Below are 19,374 nucleotides of genomic sequence, written 5' to 3'. Positions count from 1 at the left end.
CAACGACTGCTCAATCTAAGGATAGCCAATTGGAATATCCTTGAGCGGAATAACAATCGCGCGTCTGCGGGCCTTACGTGCCGTTTCGCAAGCGGAGAACTGTTCGTGAGACCCCTTAGGGAGCCTCACTTTTTCGTAATAGCTACAGCGCCTAGAATAGGTACTTTGAACAGCATTCCACTATAGCCGAAACGTGTCTTGAGAAAAAATTCAGTCAGAACGCTAACTTTTCGATGAAGCAGGTGTCACGTGATCGCACACCCGGATCAAAATCGACATGGACGTTCATCTCAACACGCTGTCCGATTGGGCCGTCAAAAGCCTGTGCGAAACGTTCTTTGTTCCTTGTTTGTCTTCACTGGGCGAAATGCCGGCTCTTCCTTTGCCCTCCGTCGCCGAGATTCTTCTCTGCCAGGGAGATCCCACGTGTTCCGCCTATTTGCCTTCGCCTGTCGCCAACCGCATTATCGACGGACTCGCTCGACGCGGAAAGCTGACAGCAAGCATTCTCGATATTCTACTCGATAGAAATCGCGTTCGTTTGACGACTTTGCCTCCTCTCTACTGCCTCGCCAATGTCGACCCAAACGCAATCGTCAGCAAAATAGGAGAGTTGGTCGACGTGACGAGCATTGACATATCGTTCAGTCCGTGTCTGGCAGATCTGTCGACTCCTTTTTTGAAAATCGTCGAGGACAAGTGCAAGAAGTCGTTGATCAGTTTCTCTACCCGTCATGTCATCGGCGATATCGGATTGGTCGAGCTCCCGCACTTTTCGAATCTGAAACATTTGGACGTTGGATTCACGTCTCTTTCTCGTGAAGAGTTGGGTACTGTCGTTTCGAGTCTGCCTCTATTGGAGCGTCTATGCATTTCTGGAATTTCTGTTTCGCTTTTTGAAGTTTTCTCCACGGCTGACTGTCTCGCATGTGTTGGTCTCAAGCATCTTGGCCTAAATTCGTTGAACTTTGTTCCTGTCACGGATTCGGAATTCACTCAGGCGTTGCATTCTAAGATTTCGGCATTCTTTTCCAAGCTTGCTTATTTGAACAGTGTCGATTTCTCTTATGTGTCTTGGTGCGGTGACAGAGAATCAGGTAGAGCACTCGTGAAACAAGCTCTTTACGAAATTGTAACCAGTACTCCTTCACTTACTTACCTTGACTCTTCAGGCACTCTCTCCCTTTATTGCGTGTGCGACGTTCTAAGAGCCACTAATCGATTCAGTCAACTCAAAGTTCTCGAGAATTTAACTGAATGGGATTACGATCTTGGCGCTGAGAATTGTCAAATTTCTATTGGGAAGAACGTTGATGATTATCGCAGCAAGCATGCCTTGCGTAATTACGCTTCTTTCTGTGATGCTCTTACTCGATATGACGACACGATATTGTGGCGCCGCCTGTTTCGCCGCCGCGAAGCGTTTCCTGCTCCACTTTCTTCAATGCTTTACGCTGGACTTCTTCGCATGCAGACTGAAAAGGATTTTAAGATGGCAAACATCATGACTAATTTCTTTGACGCCCTTGATAAAAAAATGGCATTAGATTATGAGAGAAACAGAGAACCAGTTTTTTTAAGCCGCCAAGCTTGCAGCCTGCTAGAATTTGCTTTTCAGCATCTTCTCAATCCAAATATTTTCTCTCTGATTCGGGACTATCGTGATGGTAGTAGAAGGGACAAGGACCGTTTTGTTAAAGCTCTGTTGTCTACTGCCTTTCATTTACCGACGTCTTTTTGTTCGAATCCTCTTCTTTTGCATTTAGCTCTGGCAGTCATTGACAGTGTTCCGGATGACTCGGCTCTGAAGTGTAACACTCTTAGGAAATTTTTTAGGAAACTGCCAGCCGCCAGTCGTCAGCATTTGGCTATAAATAAAAGCTATCTTTCTAAATTGTGCGACCGGCTAAGCTATTTCCTCGGTTGCTATTGTGAAATTGAAAGAATTCGATATAAGTGGTTTTGCCTCTACGACTTTGTCTTCGAAGCCTATGCAACTGTTCGTGCTCTTGGTGCACTGTGCCATGGAGTTCCGAATCTGTTTCGTCATTTCGTCGGAGTCCCCGAAGCTGTGGACAATTTGGCGGAAGTCGCTCTGAGAGGTTCGTATTATTATCTATATCGCGAGTATACGGATGTTCGTGTGGATGAGATTTACTGGGCGGCTATTGAATGCCTCTCCTACATCGCAGAAATTCGCGACTTGGCGCATTCAGTTTGCTCGCCAAAGGTCATCAAGGCCATTGTCGATTCAGCGTCCTGCTCGCCAACTGAAAGAATGCGTTTTTCGTCTTCGTATTTGGTCGGACTCCTTATTGTCAACGACGAACTTGACTCAATCTGGCCTCACGATGTCCAAGCAAGAAATGCTCTGGTTGCTAAGGTGTTCGATAACAGTGAAAATAAACAAGGCTTTTGTGAACGCACAACTGAATACTGTTGCTATCTTTACACGACACTTATGCCCTTAGTGAAACTTTGCAGCTGCTCTCAATTCCCCGTCGTCTCTACTTTTGGCTTGAACCATCTAGCATACTTTTGCAGCAGCGCCTTTGATCCTCAAGAGTATTTCGCTCAAACTGGTTTGTGTCCTTTGTGCCTTATGCGAAAAGAAGTCGGTGTCGATGTGGTTTCCGGGCTCTCAATTCCGGCGGAGTTGAAAGACCAGTTCGAGGCAGTAATGATGGCATGTCCGGTGCACAAAGAAGGCTGAACAGGACGAGGTCGAATGACTAAAATGAATCGCGTTGAGTGTTTTGACATTGTTCTGTGTTGTGGTGGTGTTTGGTTTTAATTAACCAAATCAAAGTAGTAATAGAGCTTTCAATAATGAAAATCAATTTTCTTAAGCGGTGCCAGGCGTAATCGTCGCGTTATATGAAACCTGTTTGAGAAGCATTCCAATAACTACCTTCTTTACCTCTTGATTAGTAAAAGTAAACACGATTAGGCTTCATTCTCTTGGGCAACTTAACAGTGGAAACGTGATCAAAGTATGACTTGAGATCAGACGCAGAAAATGAGTGCATTGTATGTAATTATGTATTCGTACGACGACTATACGTAATCTACGGCCAGAGGAGCCATCCCTTTTCCTCTCACCATGCATTGTAACTATAGAGCAAATTTGAATTTTCAGATAATGTTTTAATTAAGTACATTTTTTGGATGTTGCTCTCGCGATGATATCAGATATTGTCCGTGTACTGTACCTGCACTAATTCGACCTCACGTGATTTGCCCTACTCGGATATAAGTGAGCATATCTCGATAACTACATGACGGACGCCGCTCGCTCATGGTTTGATCGAAAGCTAATAACGTTGCAATTCAGTGAATTATCAAGCCGTTTGCGAAAATGTTGTAATCTGAGCGCAGTAGGTTAATTTTCCGGGAAGTTGCCATTGTGTCCGGGATTTACCTTCACGTGCGTACCCTAAGGGCGTTTCGCTTATTGAGATCGTTTCGTCGTTTCTCCGCGTTTCTCGGCTTGCGCGCCCTCCAAGTAGGTTGAGGAGAGCGTCATTTCGCCATGTTGTGCTACGCAAATAGTAATCTATCTCGATATAGAGCGTTTCGCTGCACGATCGCAAAACTCAAGGAACACAACAAATTCCGCCATTAATTAAATGGCCAGCGCCGCACTACCAGATTCTCGATTCGATCACGAAAGCGCGTTGATCGGCGACGACTTGTACGTCTTCGGCGGCAAGACGGCTGACAACGGATATTTTTTTCCCCGGGAGGAAATCTGGACTTGTAACGTTCGCGATAAGAAGTGGATGTGTCGGGTTGCCGAAGGAGACGACATTCCTCCGCCCTGCAATGGAGCACAATGCGTGGTCATCGATGGGATTATTTATTCGTACGGTGGTAGACTAAATAATTCAGGCGATGATCTTGAAGATGTGTTTGGATTGAATCCCCAAGAAATGAAATGGCTTCGAATAGCCACGCCGCCTGATGAGAAGAAACCGTGGAAACGTCACGAAGCCTGTTTGTGGGCAATTGGAGGACGATTCATTATGTTTGGAGGAGGTTGCGACCGTATTCCTCGAGATCATCTTCAATTAGGAGCCGAAAGCGACTGGGACGTGAATGATGAGCTTTATGAATTTATTTTTGAGAAGAATAGAGAATAAGGTAAATCGCAGGAGTTGAAACTCGGAAGTTTTTTTAAGCATTGAATACTAGGATACTGGTTGGATCTTCGACTAGACGGCCTTAAACCTAGCGGACGCCGCCGGGCTGCCACCGAAACGATAGATCGACATCGGGGCTTAATTCATGGAGGGTACCAAAAATATAAATATGTGACCGATTCGTTTGTCATTGATTTAAGAGCAAAGGTAAAATTACTCTTTCAAGGCTGAAGATTAATTTTGAAATCTTTTAGCAATGGATTCCAATCAGATTTAATCCAGCCCCGTCCTATCGATCACATCATAGAATTTGTCGATTGCCAGATCCGGGACTGAAAGAAAGAAATCGCTTCATTTTAGTTGGCGGGGAGATGAAAGAGAACCAGTCTGACCACGCCTTTGTTCTTGACTTCGACAGCAGAAAATCTTACGAAGTAAGGAATTGGCGAGAGATTCATGAGCAATAAACTGGTCTCTAGATTCATTTATGCTCGGACATAAAACCTATTTGGCTTCACACTCTTCATTCCGTAAGCCACGGAGACGGAATTTTTCAAGTCTTCGTTGTGGGCGGAAGAGAGTCTGGTGGAAAATTTATTGATCTTTTGATTGACTTCACTTTTCGTAATGACATCAAAGTTAAGTGCAGTAGCAGTTGGTCTAACATTTTTCCTAGGCATATCAGTTAAAAAGGAAAGGTTTGAATCAAAGTACGTTCTTCGCGATTTGCCTTTCTTACGTAGAAAAAAAAATTATATTTAGACTAGCGATATCAAAAGTTCCGAATGAGACGACAAGTGAACGGTAGATACAAAAGGAAGATCTTCTAATTAATTATTTGTATATATGCACACAATTTCTAGGTCACAGTTGGAAGAGCGGCTCCAAGTTTTGCAACAGGAGGCTGCAAAAGCTCAAAGAGAAAATGTGCAACTCAAAAGCAATTTGGCTGCGCAGCGGTGCAAAAACACTAGAACCAGATAATCTTTTATCATTGTTATTCCCGCTAAACTGTAAACTCGCCATTGAGAGAGATACTGCTCGAGATCTTAGAGACTCTAATAAGCGCCTCACAGAGGACCTGAACGAGCAGAAGTAATAGTAACACCTGCAAAGAATGTTTTTAGCAATCGATTGAACTTCTCCGATTTTCAGAACTTTACGTTTTGTTCTTGAAGAAGAAAAGGCGAAGCTAGCTGAAACTCTTGAGGAGTCGACTCGCCAAGCGAGTCGACGCGCCAAGCAGAAAAAGAGCGGTGTGTTCTTTGCAACGGCTAACTAATCGAAATAAGGACTTTCTATTTAGTTCCGAGATGGAAAGGCATCGCGAGTCCCTTCAGGCACAAGTGGAAAGTTGGAGGTATATGTCAGACCGAAAAGAAGTAATTTTAAATAAAACAGCAATAACTGTAGAAACGAATGTTGTCGTCTTGAAACCGAAAAGACGGAAAAAGATGATGAACTTCAAGCTGAAATGTAAACTTTAATTTATATAATTGTCTGAACGTTAAACTTCTTTTTAGGAGAACAGCCGAGGAATTTAAAAAAGACCTTCGCGAGTTTAAGGACGTACTTAGCATTACTGCAGACCAAGTTACCCTAACGGATGAAAAACTCGGCTCTGGAGCATATGCAGGTGGAACGAAATTATCATTATTACAAGCTTTATCGTACGAGTTACACGTTAGACGTCATTATCGGTCGCTGGCACGGGATTTCAATCGCTGTGAAGAAATTCCACGCTCTCATCACTACCCCAGCAACAATTCCGTTATTTCAGAGAGAAGTTCTTGTGGCGAGTCGACTCCACCATCTCAACATTATCCGTGTATGCGGTGCTGTGACGGATGAAAGAATCCCATTTCAAATTGTTTCTGAATTGCTCGAGGGATCGGTGTGCGAAGTGATCACTGCAGCTCACTTATCGACATCTTATCTCTCTTCTTTCGAGCAGCTTTCCATCGTCGTTCAGATAACGTCTGCAATTGCTTATCTTCACGGACTCAAGCCTCGTCCCTACGTTCATGCTGACATTCGTCCGACAAATGCATTGGTGACGAAGGATATGAAAGTGAAAATAGCTGACTTGGGAGCTGCTCATTTGCTGGAGAGCTCCAAATCAGCCGGGCCACTTAGTCCCCAGTATCTTGCGCCGGAACGAATGCCACCCCACTATGTGGCGGGAAGAGAGTTTGAGACGGCGGAGGAATCCGATGATTGGCTCAGCTATGCGATTGTACAAAAGAGTCAAGCCATTGAAAAGGAATCAGGAGTGCGATGATAAGCGCGAACACAATTATATTTAAATTTGGCTGGATCCCTAGTGTTTCTTCGTGAGTCGATATTTCGAACGACCTATCGTCAAACAGAAGACGTACGTTCTCTCTTCACATGGAGCCCATATTCTCTCTTTGAAAAGGTACATGTATAGACACTCAGTATGGGGAAAAAACTACGCGATATCACTTCAGTCAAGTAAATTTTAGTACGCAGGAAAAGCTCCTATTCAAGATGCTAACATGTCTGATCGGGCTTGGGAGCTGAAAGTGTTCAAAGAGATGTTGCTGCAAGTTATCGGTGGTTTCCCGTTGCACGTATATTCGTCAAATTGTTGCATGATACTGCCCTACGCCTAAAATTACTCTACGGAAAAGAATGAACAAAAGCATAAAAAAATTGCAAAGACACGCAGAGATAAAAAGTCATGCCTTCAGCTGACACCAGATTAGATGGCAAAACGAAGATCTTCGGCTTTGTGCGCCTCATCTAAAGAAACAAAGCCAGCATCTATTCAAAACAACGAAGAACATAACAAAAAACGCCACATGAAGCGCGTCTGTGTTTGCGTGACCCAGGTCGTACCACGTGGAGGTCCAGACGCTTCGCGACCCTCACCAACGGCATGAATTGGATCAGAACCCACCATAAGTGAGCCTCCGAGGTTCGTTGCCACCCCGGGAGACGGCTATCGCCACCGACGAAGAGGCCCGCTCATCGTGTGCTCGACGTGGAGGAGAGCCGGCGAACGCCGACGCTGTCCCGTGTAAGACGGAGCGTGTTTTCCCGATGCGAAAGCCCCTAGAGGTCTTAGGGATGTGCCTCTAATCACTTTCGCACCGTTGCTCCAGGACCTTGCGTGGGAATATCGCTCGCCCCTGTGGCTCCCTGTCTTCCAACGACTAACCAAGCGTACGAGCGAGCTCTCAAGCGACGGGATTACGTAAAGAGGGAGAGTGCCGTTCACGACTTTACGTACTCCCTCGCGAACGATGACGCCAACTTTTCTCTCATTGGACGTCGGGTGTGCGTAATTAACCGCAGCGATGTCACAAGAGAGAGCGTTGCTTTTTGCACCTCTACGCGCAACCAAATAAGGTAATGATTGGAGCGATCACGAGTGTTTCTCCCAAAAAAAGGAAACAAGAGACGAGCACGTGCACGCGTGCATGGACAAGATGTCGGATATGTGACGTCAACGTTTCGTTCACGATCTCAACGAAACGAGACGAAACGCGACGCAAAACGCTCAAATGCATTCGATCGAACTGTTCGCGTTCCGAAACAAACGTGGTGAAATCGATCGATCGATCGATCGGCTTTTAGTGAGAGAGAACTCGCGAAATCCAGCTGTAGATTCGTGCAATGTGAGTTTTAAGGCTTAGAGTCAAAGCAGGGTACAACAATTTCGCTGTATTTGCTCGTAGAACCGAGAGGGATGAGCTCGCTTACCTGAGTTTCGCTTCGAATGCGTACATGAGCTGTCCGAACCGCTTCGACGAGGATTCCGGCGAATTGCGGTTTGTCTATGGTTGCGCAAGGATAAGCGATCGCCTACATCGCATAAAATTCGTAAAGAAGAGAGAAAACAGTTTAGGTCGAGCACGCTAACTAAGCCAAGATGGCCGATAGAGGGCGACCGAAACGAATTCGACATTTCCCGGCGTTCTGCGCTCCAGGCGGAGTCGAGTTTCCAACTGTAGGACAATTGTGTCACTATCTCAACGCTCGATTTTGTTTCGACGTTGTAACTGGCCTCAAATGGAATCCGACGTCGCCCGCAACGTAAGAAACGCCTTCATAAAGGCTTTTTGGCTATATTTTGTGTTTTGGAAAGGTTTACAAGTCATTGCCGCTCAGTTGGCAGCTCGAGGTGAAGCAGAAGTCATTCCAGAAACGATCTCTATTTTCACCTCCGTTTCGATCTTCAGGTTCTTCATTGTGGGACTGAGTCAAACGTCGAGGGTAATTGAAAACTGAGCAAGGTCCGTCTCCTAAACTTAGATATTGTGGAGAAGTCGAATGATAGTGAAGAAAACAAGGTAGGCCAGAATTGAAAATTCATTACTTTCTTATGGATGCTATATTTGTTTGAAACCTGGAGAGTCCAGTGTCTAGAATCAAATGGCACGCGTTCCTAAAGGAGTACACGATTTAATAGACGTATTCCTATACTCTCGTTTGGACGATGGTAGGTCACATGTAGATTGATTCGGTTGATGTCGCCTATGATTGATACAAAGGCGGTACCACTTAGAGCGCGCTGGCCAATTTGTTTCTCTCATGATATGTTGCTCTAGCAACGAATCGGCCTTGGGCAAACTTCCGCAAAGACGACTTGTGCTGTTTACGCCCTAGCGTTGACTTGGAGAAGATGTCATATCCAATATTAGAACATGCTGCTTCTTTAATTAACCCGTACAGAGATCGCTCGTTCTTTTCGTTGACACAGATGGCTCACGCGGAAGCGAAGGAGGATGACCCGACGTTTCTCTTCAGACTTAAACATTCCTAGGGGGTAATAATGTCGTCATTGGCGTGCAGGGGAGTCTTCGCCTTGGGGGTCCGGCCAAGTACAAGAGATCTACCGCGCCGTAAAAGCTTCCAATTGGCTATCTGCTTAGTCTAGCTACGGCGCCGCCTGGGCTCCTGTTGCAATGGCGTCCTTCTTGCTTTACTCGCTTGTTTTTCTTTTCGATAGTGGGGTGTTTCACTTGTCGGCAAGTCATCCGCTCGAAGACTTTGGCGTGAAAGGTATTGGTTGCTAAAAACGTCGATGCCCGTCCCCTAGCTGAAGCTATACCTACCCCATGAAGCGTGACTTTCTCCCTGCCGGTGAGAGAACCGCTTCCTATGTGAAACTTGTAATGAATTGCTTTGGAGTAAATGGCAGGTTGGGACTTTTCTGAACGCAATAGATTAACGTCGGACCGGGAGGAAGGTAGAAAAGATATCGCGCTGAACGGCCTACCTGTTCGCTAACTAAGCTGTTCTGCTGCACGCCCACGAGTGGCTCATATCGCAGACAATCGGCATACCAGACCGTTATCCCTCCCAGTAGGGAAAAGGGCCTGGTACCACTCGAGTGCGTCATGGCCTTTTATAGCTGGGGTGTGGCAGGATGTGGCTTTGTCTGGCCCGATTAAAGTAACGTTTATCCACTCCCACTGGTAGCCCATGCAAAGAGGCCCTACCGGGTTCATCCGAGAACAAGAAGAGTCTGGTCGTGGCGACTATTCAAACCGATTGCTGCGCTTCCTCTCTTGTTATCTCCTAGGGTCCTTGACTACTTTCGTTATTTAACTAACTAGTATTACGTCGAAAGTTCGACACGTGGCCCTCCTAGTTGTTATTTCTTGCACGACGTCATTTCTTTTCTTGCGTACGTCTTTCGCGTATTTCTTCCTTTAAATCTTCTCACTTGGAGATCCTCTTTAGATCACGATCGGCAATTAATACAATTGAAAGTTGCTTGCTTTACGTAGAGTAAAGCTGCATCACTTTATACATAACCTAGGCAAAGGCAGTCTATAAAATTAGTTTGTTGCTTTAGTAGAGTAACCTTAAACGCGCTCTACCACTTGCCGTTTCAAAGAGAGCGTTCGACAAGATAGAGTAATATATACAAAGTTAATTCTAGGGGAAAAGGGAAAATTGTTTTTTCCTAGAGTACTTAGAGTAGTAATTGAGGCATTAAATATCTTGTGTTACTAATTAATATTGTTACTTTAGCTAAAGTGTCATCGTGCAGCTTCATTGCAAGCTTCATTTCCTGCAAAGCAGCGTTATCATCTGGCGAGCGCTGTTCTCTATCTCAATCCAGTTGCAATGTTTCCGGCTGCAATAGGTAATTTAATCTTTAACTAAATGTTAATGTCGTGGTTTAAAAGCAGTTCATTTTCATAGGAATGGCCCACTTTCCGCACCCGCTCTTCATCGATTTGAAGAGTGCTGTAAGTCCGGACATTCACCACTTTCAGAGCATCGCGAAGATCAGGTGAGCAACTGTCAATCTTTTCCTACTTTTTCACGTTAAAATTTAGTTTGCGCTATATTACCGAACTACAAGCGAAAAACACGACGGCGACGCCAAGTCCGCTTCCGATTTCTATGCGTATTGCGCTTTCGACGCGTCATTTCAAGGTTAGGACTTAGAAGTCTTTTTTCAGCCTTAATTCTAGCTTCTCATATTGGCATGTTTTGGGTTTAATTCGCCTCTGCAGAACCCTCTAATATTTACGTGACAAATAACTTTAGTAATAGTACATGCAGTAGTATTATTATTTGTGTGTCTTCTCTTGTAGGTTCTAATGACGATGCTCTTTCTCACGTGGCACCTACAGCGCCCGTTACCTTTGCTTTTCTTGTCTTCTTTCTACTTGTTTTCATTGTCGGTATGTTTTTCACCCGCAATAATCGTCAAGTGCATCTTCCGTCAGAGAGTCGTCAACCGAGTTATTCCGTTGGAAAAAGCGAATTTAGAAAACTTACAATTTTTCCGTTCGAGGGTGACCGATTACTCGTCGTTGCCTTCGTTGTTGCAGTCGTATTTACAAGCTCCACTCATGCAGTCGAATTCTCTCCTTCGTTTTGTAACGGTGAGAATTACCTGCTCTGACCCATATTTATAGTCTAGCAAGCCATGTTTGCGTCATTCCCAAGCCCGGCGTTAGTTGTTCTAATCAGGAAAGGAACGCCCTTTCCTGGAGACAGTGGCCACGCCCCTAACTTCCTCTGATGGCGGCGTTAATACTTCTCAAATTTAACATAAAGAATGCCAATAACGCGAATAATGAATACTAGCCGTTCCACGTAATCCTAAGATTTTTTTAGAGTGCAACCATGGCTGGATTTGTTATTTTTCTTCGTGCCTGAAAGTTTCGATACAGTCTTTGAGTTGGTCTGAAGCAGCTGAAATGTGCTCTGAACAAGAAGCCCATCTATGGTCAATTGATAAAGAGGATGTCGCACTCCGGGATTATTTAGATTATCACTATCGACACAGAGCATTTTTTGTCGGATTAGTTAGCTCGCCAATAACAAGAAGTGCCTACAGCTATCGGTGGTCGGACGAATCGCCGTTTGTCTACTCAAACTGGGAACTTTTGAACGCGCGCTGCGAAGACGATCTATGTACAACCATCGTTCCTAACCGGAAAATAACCGGTTCCATCATTAATTGGATCTCCGTTGCCTGTTCGTCTCCAAATGCATTCATCTGCGAGAAACCAAAAAGTGAGGCTGGATTCTTATCGCCGCTTTTGATGCATGTCGTTTCTCTATTCTCAGGACTGACAGCCGATGTGCGACTTGTCGACGGCGTTACATCCAATCGCGGTCGCCTTGAAATTTTTCTAGACGGTGTTTGGGGACGCGTGTGTATGGCGAAAAGCGGTGTCGATGTCAGTCAAACGGCGTTTGCAGTCTGTCGTCATTTGGGGTACCCTGATGTTTTCTTTGCGCGTGCTTTGAATTTCTCCGGAGAAGGCAACAAAGCAAATACTTCGTTTTTCGTCGACTGTATGTGGAATGAAAATGCTATAAGTTGTTTATACGAAAGAGCGACGTGCGATTTGGATTTATTTGTTTCTTGTCAATCCAGTAGAACGCATTCCGTTGGGTTGCGACTCGTGAATGGCTCATTGCCCAGCGAGGGTATTTTACAATTTTTGGTAGCTGGAATTTGGAAGGAAACTTGTACATCGAACCTCGCAGATTATTTTGTTAATTCCTCTTGCAAATACTTGGGCTACGCCAAAGGAATTCTATCTAGAGCATACCTAGAAAAGGTTTTTAAATCTTTTTTCTTTCCATCATGTTTTGGAAATCCACCGTTGCCCAAATGCTATTTCGCTGAAATATATTGCTTGAGTTCTTTTGCAATCAAGTGCTTCAATTCCGAGTGGCAAGTGCGACTGGTTAATACTGCTGATAAGACACACGAAACAGAGGGAAATGTTGAAGTCTTTCTTAACGAAACGTGGACCAGTATCTGCAGCAACGACGACAACAAATGGGAGTTAACAGGAGCTAACGTTGTCTGTCGCCAATTGGGTTTTACAAAGGCAGTCTTAGCGTACTCGGAGCGCCTACAATTAACTCCAAGAAGCCTAAATCAAAGTCATTCGTTTCTCACAGTTGCTTGCGATGGAAGCGAATCGTCGCTCCGACATTGTGAGCACATGTTAGCGCGAAATAAATCTTGCAGGAATGCCGTCGCAGTTTGCAAGAAAAATGAATGTGAACAGTGCGGTGTTATGATAACAGTATTAACTAAAATTATTCCCTGTTTTAGATTGTCCGTCAGGATGGCTTCTCTATGCAGACTATTGCTACGTTATTTCGAAGGAATCTTGGTACATGGATGAGACAGGCTTTGAAGAAGGTTTTTGCGGACCTACTAACAGCGCTAGCATCAGCAGTCCACACGAACAGGCATTCGTGTTTTCACTTCTTTCTGACTATCCGTGGGAGAAAGACGTTTGGATTGGATTGAGGCGAGAAGATTATGGTGCATTCGAGTGGATCAATGAAGAACCTCTGAGGTGTCTTTAATGGGGCTTGCAGTGGTTTATTCTATATTTCATGCGTTTTCAGGTACGTCTTGTGGGCTACTGAAGAACCAAAGACTATTTTTAAGTGCGTTGTGATGGACGTCCGTACTGGCTACTGGAAGACCGCCGATTGTTCTGACACTAGACGCGTTTTATGCAAGATTTCTCTCCGTAAGATAGCGCGATACTATTTTATGGAAGACGTCATCTTTTTGTTTTCTTCTTTCATCCTAGGGGATATAGAAAACAGATTTCGTCAGAAATCTGCTCCGTCACAAGATGATCGGTGTAGAAAGGACGAACTCTACTTCAAGAGCGCATGCTATTATATGTCCAAAGACGGAAATGAGCCGGTTTCACAAGACGTTGCTCAGAATGAAAAGTGCAGTAGTCGCGATGCTGCGCTAGTTTCAATAAGCACCGTGCGCGAAAACGCTTTTGTTGCAAAAGAAACGTCACCTGTTCAGGGATCACTCTATTGGACAGGCCTAGTTTACAATGATTCGTCTGCGCAGAAGGCTTTTACGTGGCTTGATACTTCTCCTGTCATTTTCACAAAGTGGGGAAAGTATGAGCCAGCGTACCCAAAGGGAATAAACCAACGCTGCGTTTTGTTTGGATCAGACGGGCATGAGTTCGTCTGGTCTGTTTCAAACTGCTCTGCTAGGGCTCAATACGTCTGTAAAAGTAATCTGATGGTGACGTATGGGAAATAAATAATTACTTATCTTCGTTAGGATTTCTGAATGAATCATCTAATGTTTTGGCATGGTGGTTATTTGAAACTTTTGTGCCAAATAGCTGTTAGTGCTTAAATCACTTTAAGATCCTTTTTCTGATTTTCATTTCTAGATGTCTATTCGTGTCCAAACGGTTGGACAGAGCTTGGCATTCGGTCTTGCTTCAAACGTGTATCTGACAGAAAAACATGGCACGATTCTTTGATGGACTGCGAAGGCATGGGGACGAGAAGCTCCCTTGCCAGAATTCTTTCGATTCAGGAGCAGAACGAGCTAAGTTTTTATCTTCTCAAAGAGGAGGATGAGGCTTGGATTGGACTCAATGATGTATCGATTGAGGGATTTTATGTTTGGTCTGACGGTTCACCTTTTGTCTATGTTAACTGGACTTTGTTTGAAGATGATACAAACTCGTCTTTACAGAACATACAAGATTGTGTGGCAGCGACGAAAAGTCTTTGGAAATCAGACATTTGTTCTAAGGAGAAGGCTAGTGTCTGCTTTACGCCAGCAACTCCAAGTACGTCAAGCAAGAGTTTAGCAAATTGTGATCTCTTTTGACGCTATTTCTTTAGATTTTGATGAATGCTCCAACAACGCTGATAACTGCCACGTCAACGCGACATGTGAAAATACAATTTTCTCGTACACTTGCACTTGCAAACCTGGATTTATAGGAAATGGCACTAACTGCGAAGGTAACTCAGATTTTTAATTTTAACTGATCATGGGGTTTACTGCTCAGGCAAGAATTTAGCAAGCTATAGAGTGTTCTCTTTAGATTACGATGAGTGCTCCAATGACGCTGATAACTGCCACGTCAACGCGACTTGTGAAAATACAATTTCTTCGTACACCTGCACTTGCAAACCTGGATTTATAGGAAATGGCACTTACTGCAAAGGTAACTCAGATTTTTTAATTTTAAGTGATCTTGGGTTTTACCGCTCAGGCGAGAGTTTAGCAAGGTATTGCGTATTTTCTTTAGATTACGATGAGTGCTCCAATAACGCTGATAACTGCCACGTCAACGCGATATGTGAAAATACAATTTCTTCATACACATGTACCTGCAAATCTGGATTTACAGGAAATGGAGCAAAGTGTGAAGGTAACTTAGATTTTGGTTATTCTAGTGATTAGGAGGGTATACTTCTGCGTTTCTGGGATTCAGATGTAGACGAATGTGAATACTTATGTAGAGAGGAGAATCAAAATTGTTCGAATACAATTGGATCGCACGAGTGCGGTTGCGTACGTGGCAGGACTAGGAATGGCAGTCGCTGCGTCGATATAAACGAATGCAATATATGTGATTCTCACGCAGTGTGCATAAATGAGCCTGGCTCTTATCAGTGTGAGTGCCTACATGGCTGGACGAGAAACGGTAAGATCTGCGTCGATGACAACGAGTGCGAGCTGAATAACAATAACTCATGCCATTTGGGAGCAAATTGTACGAATTATGAAGGAGGGTATAACTGTACGTGTCGAGAAGGCTGGATTGGGAACGGTAGTTATTGCGAAGACGTCAACGAGTGCGAGATGAACGACTCTTGCCATTCGCAAGCTTATTGTACAAATCAAAACGGCACCTACATCTGTACGTGTCTACCTGGCTGGAGCGGAAACGGAACCTCTTGCAGCGACACTGATGAATGTCAACAATCAGAAATCTGCCACCACTTGGCAGACTGTACAAACACTAACGGATCATATGAATGCGAGTGCCGCCGCGGCTATGCCGGCAATGGAACCTATTGCGAAGGTGGGACAAAGCTAAAAACCTTAGAAAATTTATACTTTTCTATATCTTTTCTTAACTTCTTTCAGTTTCAGCAGCCCAGTCAAGCTCTCAATTGAAAATTGTCATTTCAGTCGCTTGCTCGTTTACTTTCGTCGCTTTTGTTTTTATCGGTATTGTTGTTTATGCCCGCCGCAATAACGGTTTTGGATCAGACTTCGCCGAACCGTCAGACGAATGGGAAGTTAACTCTGGTGACATGACTCTTCTCGAAAAGCTGGGCGGCGGTTTTTTCGGCGTTGTGTACAAGGCATATCTTTACCATAGTCCATCTGGACGTATGTCGATGCTAGCTCGAAAAGAAAGAAGTTCCTTCGGCGATGAGAAGTCTGTGGTCGCATGTAAAATGCTCAAAGGTGCGTTGTGAGCGTGTGCTCTCGCGCTCCTGTCTCTTTTTTTTTTCTTTAAGTATGCCAAATTATATAAATAATTTCGATTATTTTAGAATCGCATCTGGAAGAAGAAGAGTTATTGGAGGAAATAAAATTGATGAAACGCATCGGGCAGCATCCACACATCGTTGGCCTGTTAGGATGCATCACAACATCTAAGCCCTTCTGCCTCATTGTTGAATACTGCATGAATGGCGATTTACTCAACTATCTCAGAAAAGGAAAAATCAAGGTTTGTTAGCTATCATCTTTAGATGGACGCACCCACATGTCATAACGCATAGAGTCGTGCCGCATAGAGTAGGGCATTTTTTTTTAATTTTAGTGTGCAGATGATGCTGAGCAGCATTCAAATGAAAGCGTTTTGAAGGGTGAAAGCTTAAGCGAGGCGTGTGATTTTTCGTATATCTTATTTAGTCACGTAACCTTTGTTGTTCTAGGATGACCCTCCAACGCCGTCGCCTAGTTTTAGCGCACATAACCATCAGTGGCGGGAGATAAATGAGGAAGATTCGAGTGAAGTGAAAAACGTCGTTGATGGTAAGGATTTTGAGTAATATATGAGTCAAAAGAAAGCAGTTAATTAAATATACAGATGAAGAAGGTGAGGAGAAGAAAGGTGAGCAGAAATTTAGTGCTCGCGAGATCATGTCGTTCGTTTGGCAAATTGCATCCGGAATGGTATAAAATTGCTTGTGTAGTTAGTCGCGCTACTTAATTTCTGTTTAATACCCCTACTCTTAGGAATATTTGTCTGGAAAAGGTTTGGTTCATCGCGACTTGGCCTGTCGGAACGTTCTCGTTTGCGATAATAAACTACTCAAAGTGTCTGACTTTGGTCTAACGAGATCAGTCTATCACGACGGCGCTTATCGACAAAAGACCACAAGACGTCTCCCACTGCGTTGGATGTCTATTGAAGCCATTACGCAACGTCTCTTCTCCGAACAAAGCGATGTGTAAAATTAGTATTCATTCTACTATTAAAATTAAAGTCTTCCACGTTTCAGATGGTCTTTCGGAGTTGTTATGTGGGAAATATGTACTCTTGGTGAGCTTAACTCTGCAGTTTTCTATCTTCCACACTTCTGTCTTTTAGGTTCTTTCCCCTATCCTTGCATTTCGAGCGGAAAGCTTTTGTCGCATTTGCGTACTGGCAATCGATTAACCTGCCCAGAGAACTGCTCCGCTCAGCTGTTAGTACTTGTGATAATAAGAATGATTTTTGCAGATTTCTCTCAGGTACAAGATAATGTCTTCGTGTTGGCGCGCCGATCCGGAGAATCGCCCTGTGTTCAGCCGTCTTACACAGCTACTGGGCAAAATGCTTGAAGCCGAAAATCATAGCCAATATATCGATTTTGATGCTACCGGTTCACTTTTTTCTTACGACACGGAATCACGTTACGGAAGGGAGGAGTCGGAAAGCGGTGATGAGGATTGGTGTCTCGATAGTATGACACAGGTAATGGCCTGTGGCGAAGGCGATGAAGTCAGCTATGTTGTTGGTTCCGCTACTTCGTCAGTTGCGGAGGAAATCGTGTGAGACCCATAATTTTCTTTATGGTTGGTGATACATAGGTGATGATGTTGCATGGCTGGATTACTGTTTGTTGTTCTTGCATTTATAGCTAATTTTTGTCTTTTTCGTTGTTGTTTTCGTGTTTTTTTCTTGCGTTTGTTCATAGATCTTAGGTGAACGTTCTAAGTGATGCAGAGGGAATCAGATCGACGAATGACGTGTTGAAGGATTAAATTATTACCGGCTGGTAAGGAATAACACTCCTTCGTATATAGGCGGTAAAAAGTTCTTTTTAACTAATCGATTGCGCTTGGGTCGCCAGACTAGTCAATGATGAAGACTGAAGTAAGGAGTTCACAATATACATATAATGTAAAACAGATGTAAAACAAATTGAAAAAACTTTAAGCACATCAATTAAGAGACGGAACAAATTTCTGAACTACGTTTGGATCAGTGAACTCGATTTTGGTTACGGGTGAAGTCTATCTCTACATAGGAAGTCTGAAATTGATATCTGAATAGAAAATCTGGATTGATCTGTGATGGATGAGATCGATCTCTGCAATGAAAATCTGGGCGAGATTGATGTTCATATCAGTTAGTTTGCGTATATGGCAATCGATTTGAAGCACTATTTCAATCAAGGATCTGTGTGATTCAAGATATGCAAAGTCATACTAGAAGCTAACAATCTTTATAGTTATTAGTAATTTTGTCTTTTTCCCTTGTACGGTTTCCTGGAAGATCGGCCCATGCGCTTAAGGATTTCCGTATTACAAATGAAACTGTGAACTGAACTGAACTGAATATGGTACTACGTACGTATTGATTTATTTGCAAATGCCTTTGCTCGTTATATTCTGTTTCACAGCGTTGCATGAACAAGTGACACATTTAAGTACCTTGAGCTGCGAGCCGGATAGTGCAAAGATGTTTGTCACGGATTAGACGTGCCTGAAAGATGATCCGCAAAAACTCTTTTGAAGACGCGATGGCGACGTTCTGCTCATACGTGTTATATATTCCCGAAGACTTCCGAGGCCAACGACGTGAAAGAGGCCATAACCTCTGTAGCAAGGGCCGATAGAGTTGGCTTCCCCGCGAGACACGGTGGGGAACAATAGCGTTCACGTGTCTAATAAAGCTTAAGAATGCGCAAAGATATTTCACTTCCACGCTATACGTCGTTCCCGGCTGCATGTTTATATATCAATTCTTTCGTTACTACCACTATACGCCTAAAACCTATTGAAACTACAGTACGGAAAGACATAAAAACAAAAAACGCAAGTGCAGTGTGAGTCGAAGCAAGAGGTAGTGAAAAAAATTAGAGAGAAAATGTCACACCTCCAACTGACACCGTATCGGATAGCAAAACGAAGTTCTTCGTCGAAGCCTTTTCTCGAGCCGAAATCTAGAAAAACAAAGCCAGGATCCGTATAAAATAACTACGTACCTACCAAAAAAGCCGAAATGAAGCGCGTCTGTGTTTGCGTGACTCAGGTCGCACCACGTGGAGGTCCAGACGCTTCGCAACCCAGCCGACCCTCACCAAAGGCATGAATTGGATAAGAAACCACCATAAGTGAGCCTCCGAGGTTCGTTGCCACCCCGGGAGACGGCTATCGCCACCGCCGAAGAGGCCCGCTCATCGTGTGCTCGACGTGGAGGAGAGCCGGCGAACGCCGACGCTGTCCCGTGTAAGACGGAGCGTGTTTTCCCGATGCGAAAGCCCCTAGAGGTCTTAGGGATGTGCCTCTAATCACTTTCGCACCGTTGCTCCAGGACGTTGCCTCGGAATATCGCTCGCCCCTCTGGCTCCCTGTCTTCCAACGACTTACCAAGCGTACGAGCGAGTTCTCAAGCGACGGGGTTACGTAAAGAGGGAGAGCGCCGTGAACGACTTTATGTACTCCCTCGCGAACGATGACGCCAACTTT

General features: G+C 44.2%; 3 protein-coding genes across 15 annotated transcripts; all 3 read left to right on the top strand.

The window, feature by feature from the left end:
• Positions 1–3,629: 3,629 nt before the first annotated feature.
• On the top strand, positions 3,630–4,142 carry LOC136198628 (kelch domain-containing protein 2-like). The gene has a single exon (XM_065988634.1). The coding sequence runs from the start codon at positions 3,630–3,632 to the stop codon at positions 4,140–4,142; it is 513 nt and encodes a 170-aa protein (XP_065844706.1).
• Positions 4,143–4,198: 56 nt separating this feature from the next.
• On the top strand, positions 4,199–18,313 carry LOC136198601 (uncharacterized). Of its 13 annotated transcripts, none has more exons than XR_010672835.1 (39): positions 4,199–4,349; positions 4,397–4,576; positions 4,622–4,766; positions 4,819–4,852; positions 4,905–4,946; positions 5,006–5,237; positions 5,298–5,398; positions 5,449–5,502; positions 5,556–5,618; positions 5,666–5,778; positions 5,831–7,786; positions 7,847–8,204; positions 8,257–8,292; positions 8,351–9,173; positions 10,152–10,266; positions 10,326–10,416; positions 10,463–10,562; positions 10,724–11,017; positions 11,253–11,654; positions 11,709–12,659; positions 12,715–12,964; positions 13,017–13,144; positions 13,208–13,660; positions 13,711–13,776; positions 13,826–14,233; positions 14,289–14,411; positions 14,495–14,617; positions 14,702–14,824; positions 14,888–15,481; positions 15,547–15,873; positions 15,963–16,141; positions 16,235–16,297; positions 16,350–16,449; positions 16,505–16,590; positions 16,654–16,868; positions 16,920–16,960; positions 17,009–17,105; positions 17,152–17,678; positions 17,754–18,313. XR_010672835.1 is itself a non-coding variant. In XM_065988595.1 (39 exons), the coding sequence occupies exons 15-39, from the start codon at positions 9,077–9,079 to the stop codon at positions 17,453–17,455; spliced, it is 5,730 nt and encodes a 1,909-aa protein (XP_065844667.1). In that variant the 5' UTR covers positions 4,199–4,349; positions 4,397–4,576; positions 4,622–4,766; positions 4,819–4,852; positions 4,905–4,946; positions 5,006–5,237; positions 5,298–5,398; positions 5,449–5,502; positions 5,556–5,618; positions 5,666–5,778; positions 5,831–6,414; positions 6,467–7,786; positions 7,847–8,204; positions 8,257–8,292; positions 8,351–9,076; the 3' UTR covers positions 17,456–18,313. The 13 variants fall into 13 exon arrangements, 11 of the variants coding, with proteins under 11 accessions (XP_065844667.1, XP_065844664.1, XP_065844666.1 ...); XM_065988595.1 differs by having other exon boundaries at positions 5,831–6,414; positions 6,467–7,786; positions 17,152–18,313; XM_065988592.1 differs by having other exon boundaries at positions 8,351–8,461; positions 8,524–9,173; positions 17,152–18,313.
• On the top strand, positions 5,456–6,423 carry LOC136198627 (uncharacterized). Its single transcript, XM_065988633.1, has 4 exons — positions 5,456–5,502; positions 5,556–5,618; positions 5,666–5,778; positions 5,831–6,423. Exons 1-4 carry the CDS (start codon positions 5,456–5,458, stop codon positions 6,421–6,423), a joined length of 816 nt encoding a protein of 271 aa, XP_065844705.1.
• Positions 18,314–19,374: the final 1,061 nt, after the last annotated feature.

Source organism: Oscarella lobularis, chromosome 19, assembly GCF_947507565.1.
Source record: "Oscarella lobularis chromosome 19, ooOscLobu1.1, whole genome shotgun sequence".
Lineage (NCBI taxonomy): Eukaryota > Metazoa > Porifera > Homoscleromorpha > Homosclerophorida > Oscarellidae > Oscarella > Oscarella lobularis.
The sequence above is the reverse complement of the archived record's forward strand: the minus strand, read 5'-3'. Positions and strand labels throughout refer to the sequence as shown.

Bases quoted from the DNA above. Each gene is read 5' to 3' on its own strand.
- LOC136198628 (XM_065988634.1), top strand. From the start codon at position 3,630: ATGGCCAGCGCCGCACTACCAGATTCTCGATTCGATCACGAAAGCGCG.
- LOC136198601 (XM_065988595.1), top strand. From the start codon at position 9,077: ATGGCGTCCTTCTTGCTTTACTCGCTTGTTTTTCTTTTCGATAGTGGG. The intron at 9,174-10,151 runs GTATTGGTTGCT...TTGTTACTTTAG, and splicing joins CGAAGACTTTGGCGTGAAAG to CTAAAGTGTCATCGTGCAGC. The intron at 14,825-14,887 runs GTAACTTAGATT...TCTGGGATTCAG, and splicing joins AAATGGAGCAAAGTGTGAAG to ATGTAGACGAATGTGAATAC.
- LOC136198627 (XM_065988633.1), top strand. From the start codon at position 5,456: ATGGAAAGGCATCGCGAGTCCCTTCAGGCACAAGTGGAAAGTTGGAG. The intron at 5,503-5,555 runs GTATATGTCAGA...CAATAACTGTAG, and splicing joins GCACAAGTGGAAAGTTGGAG to AAACGAATGTTGTCGTCTTG. The intron at 5,779-5,830 runs GTGGAACGAAAT...GTTACACGTTAG, and splicing joins CGGCTCTGGAGCATATGCAG to ACGTCATTATCGGTCGCTGG.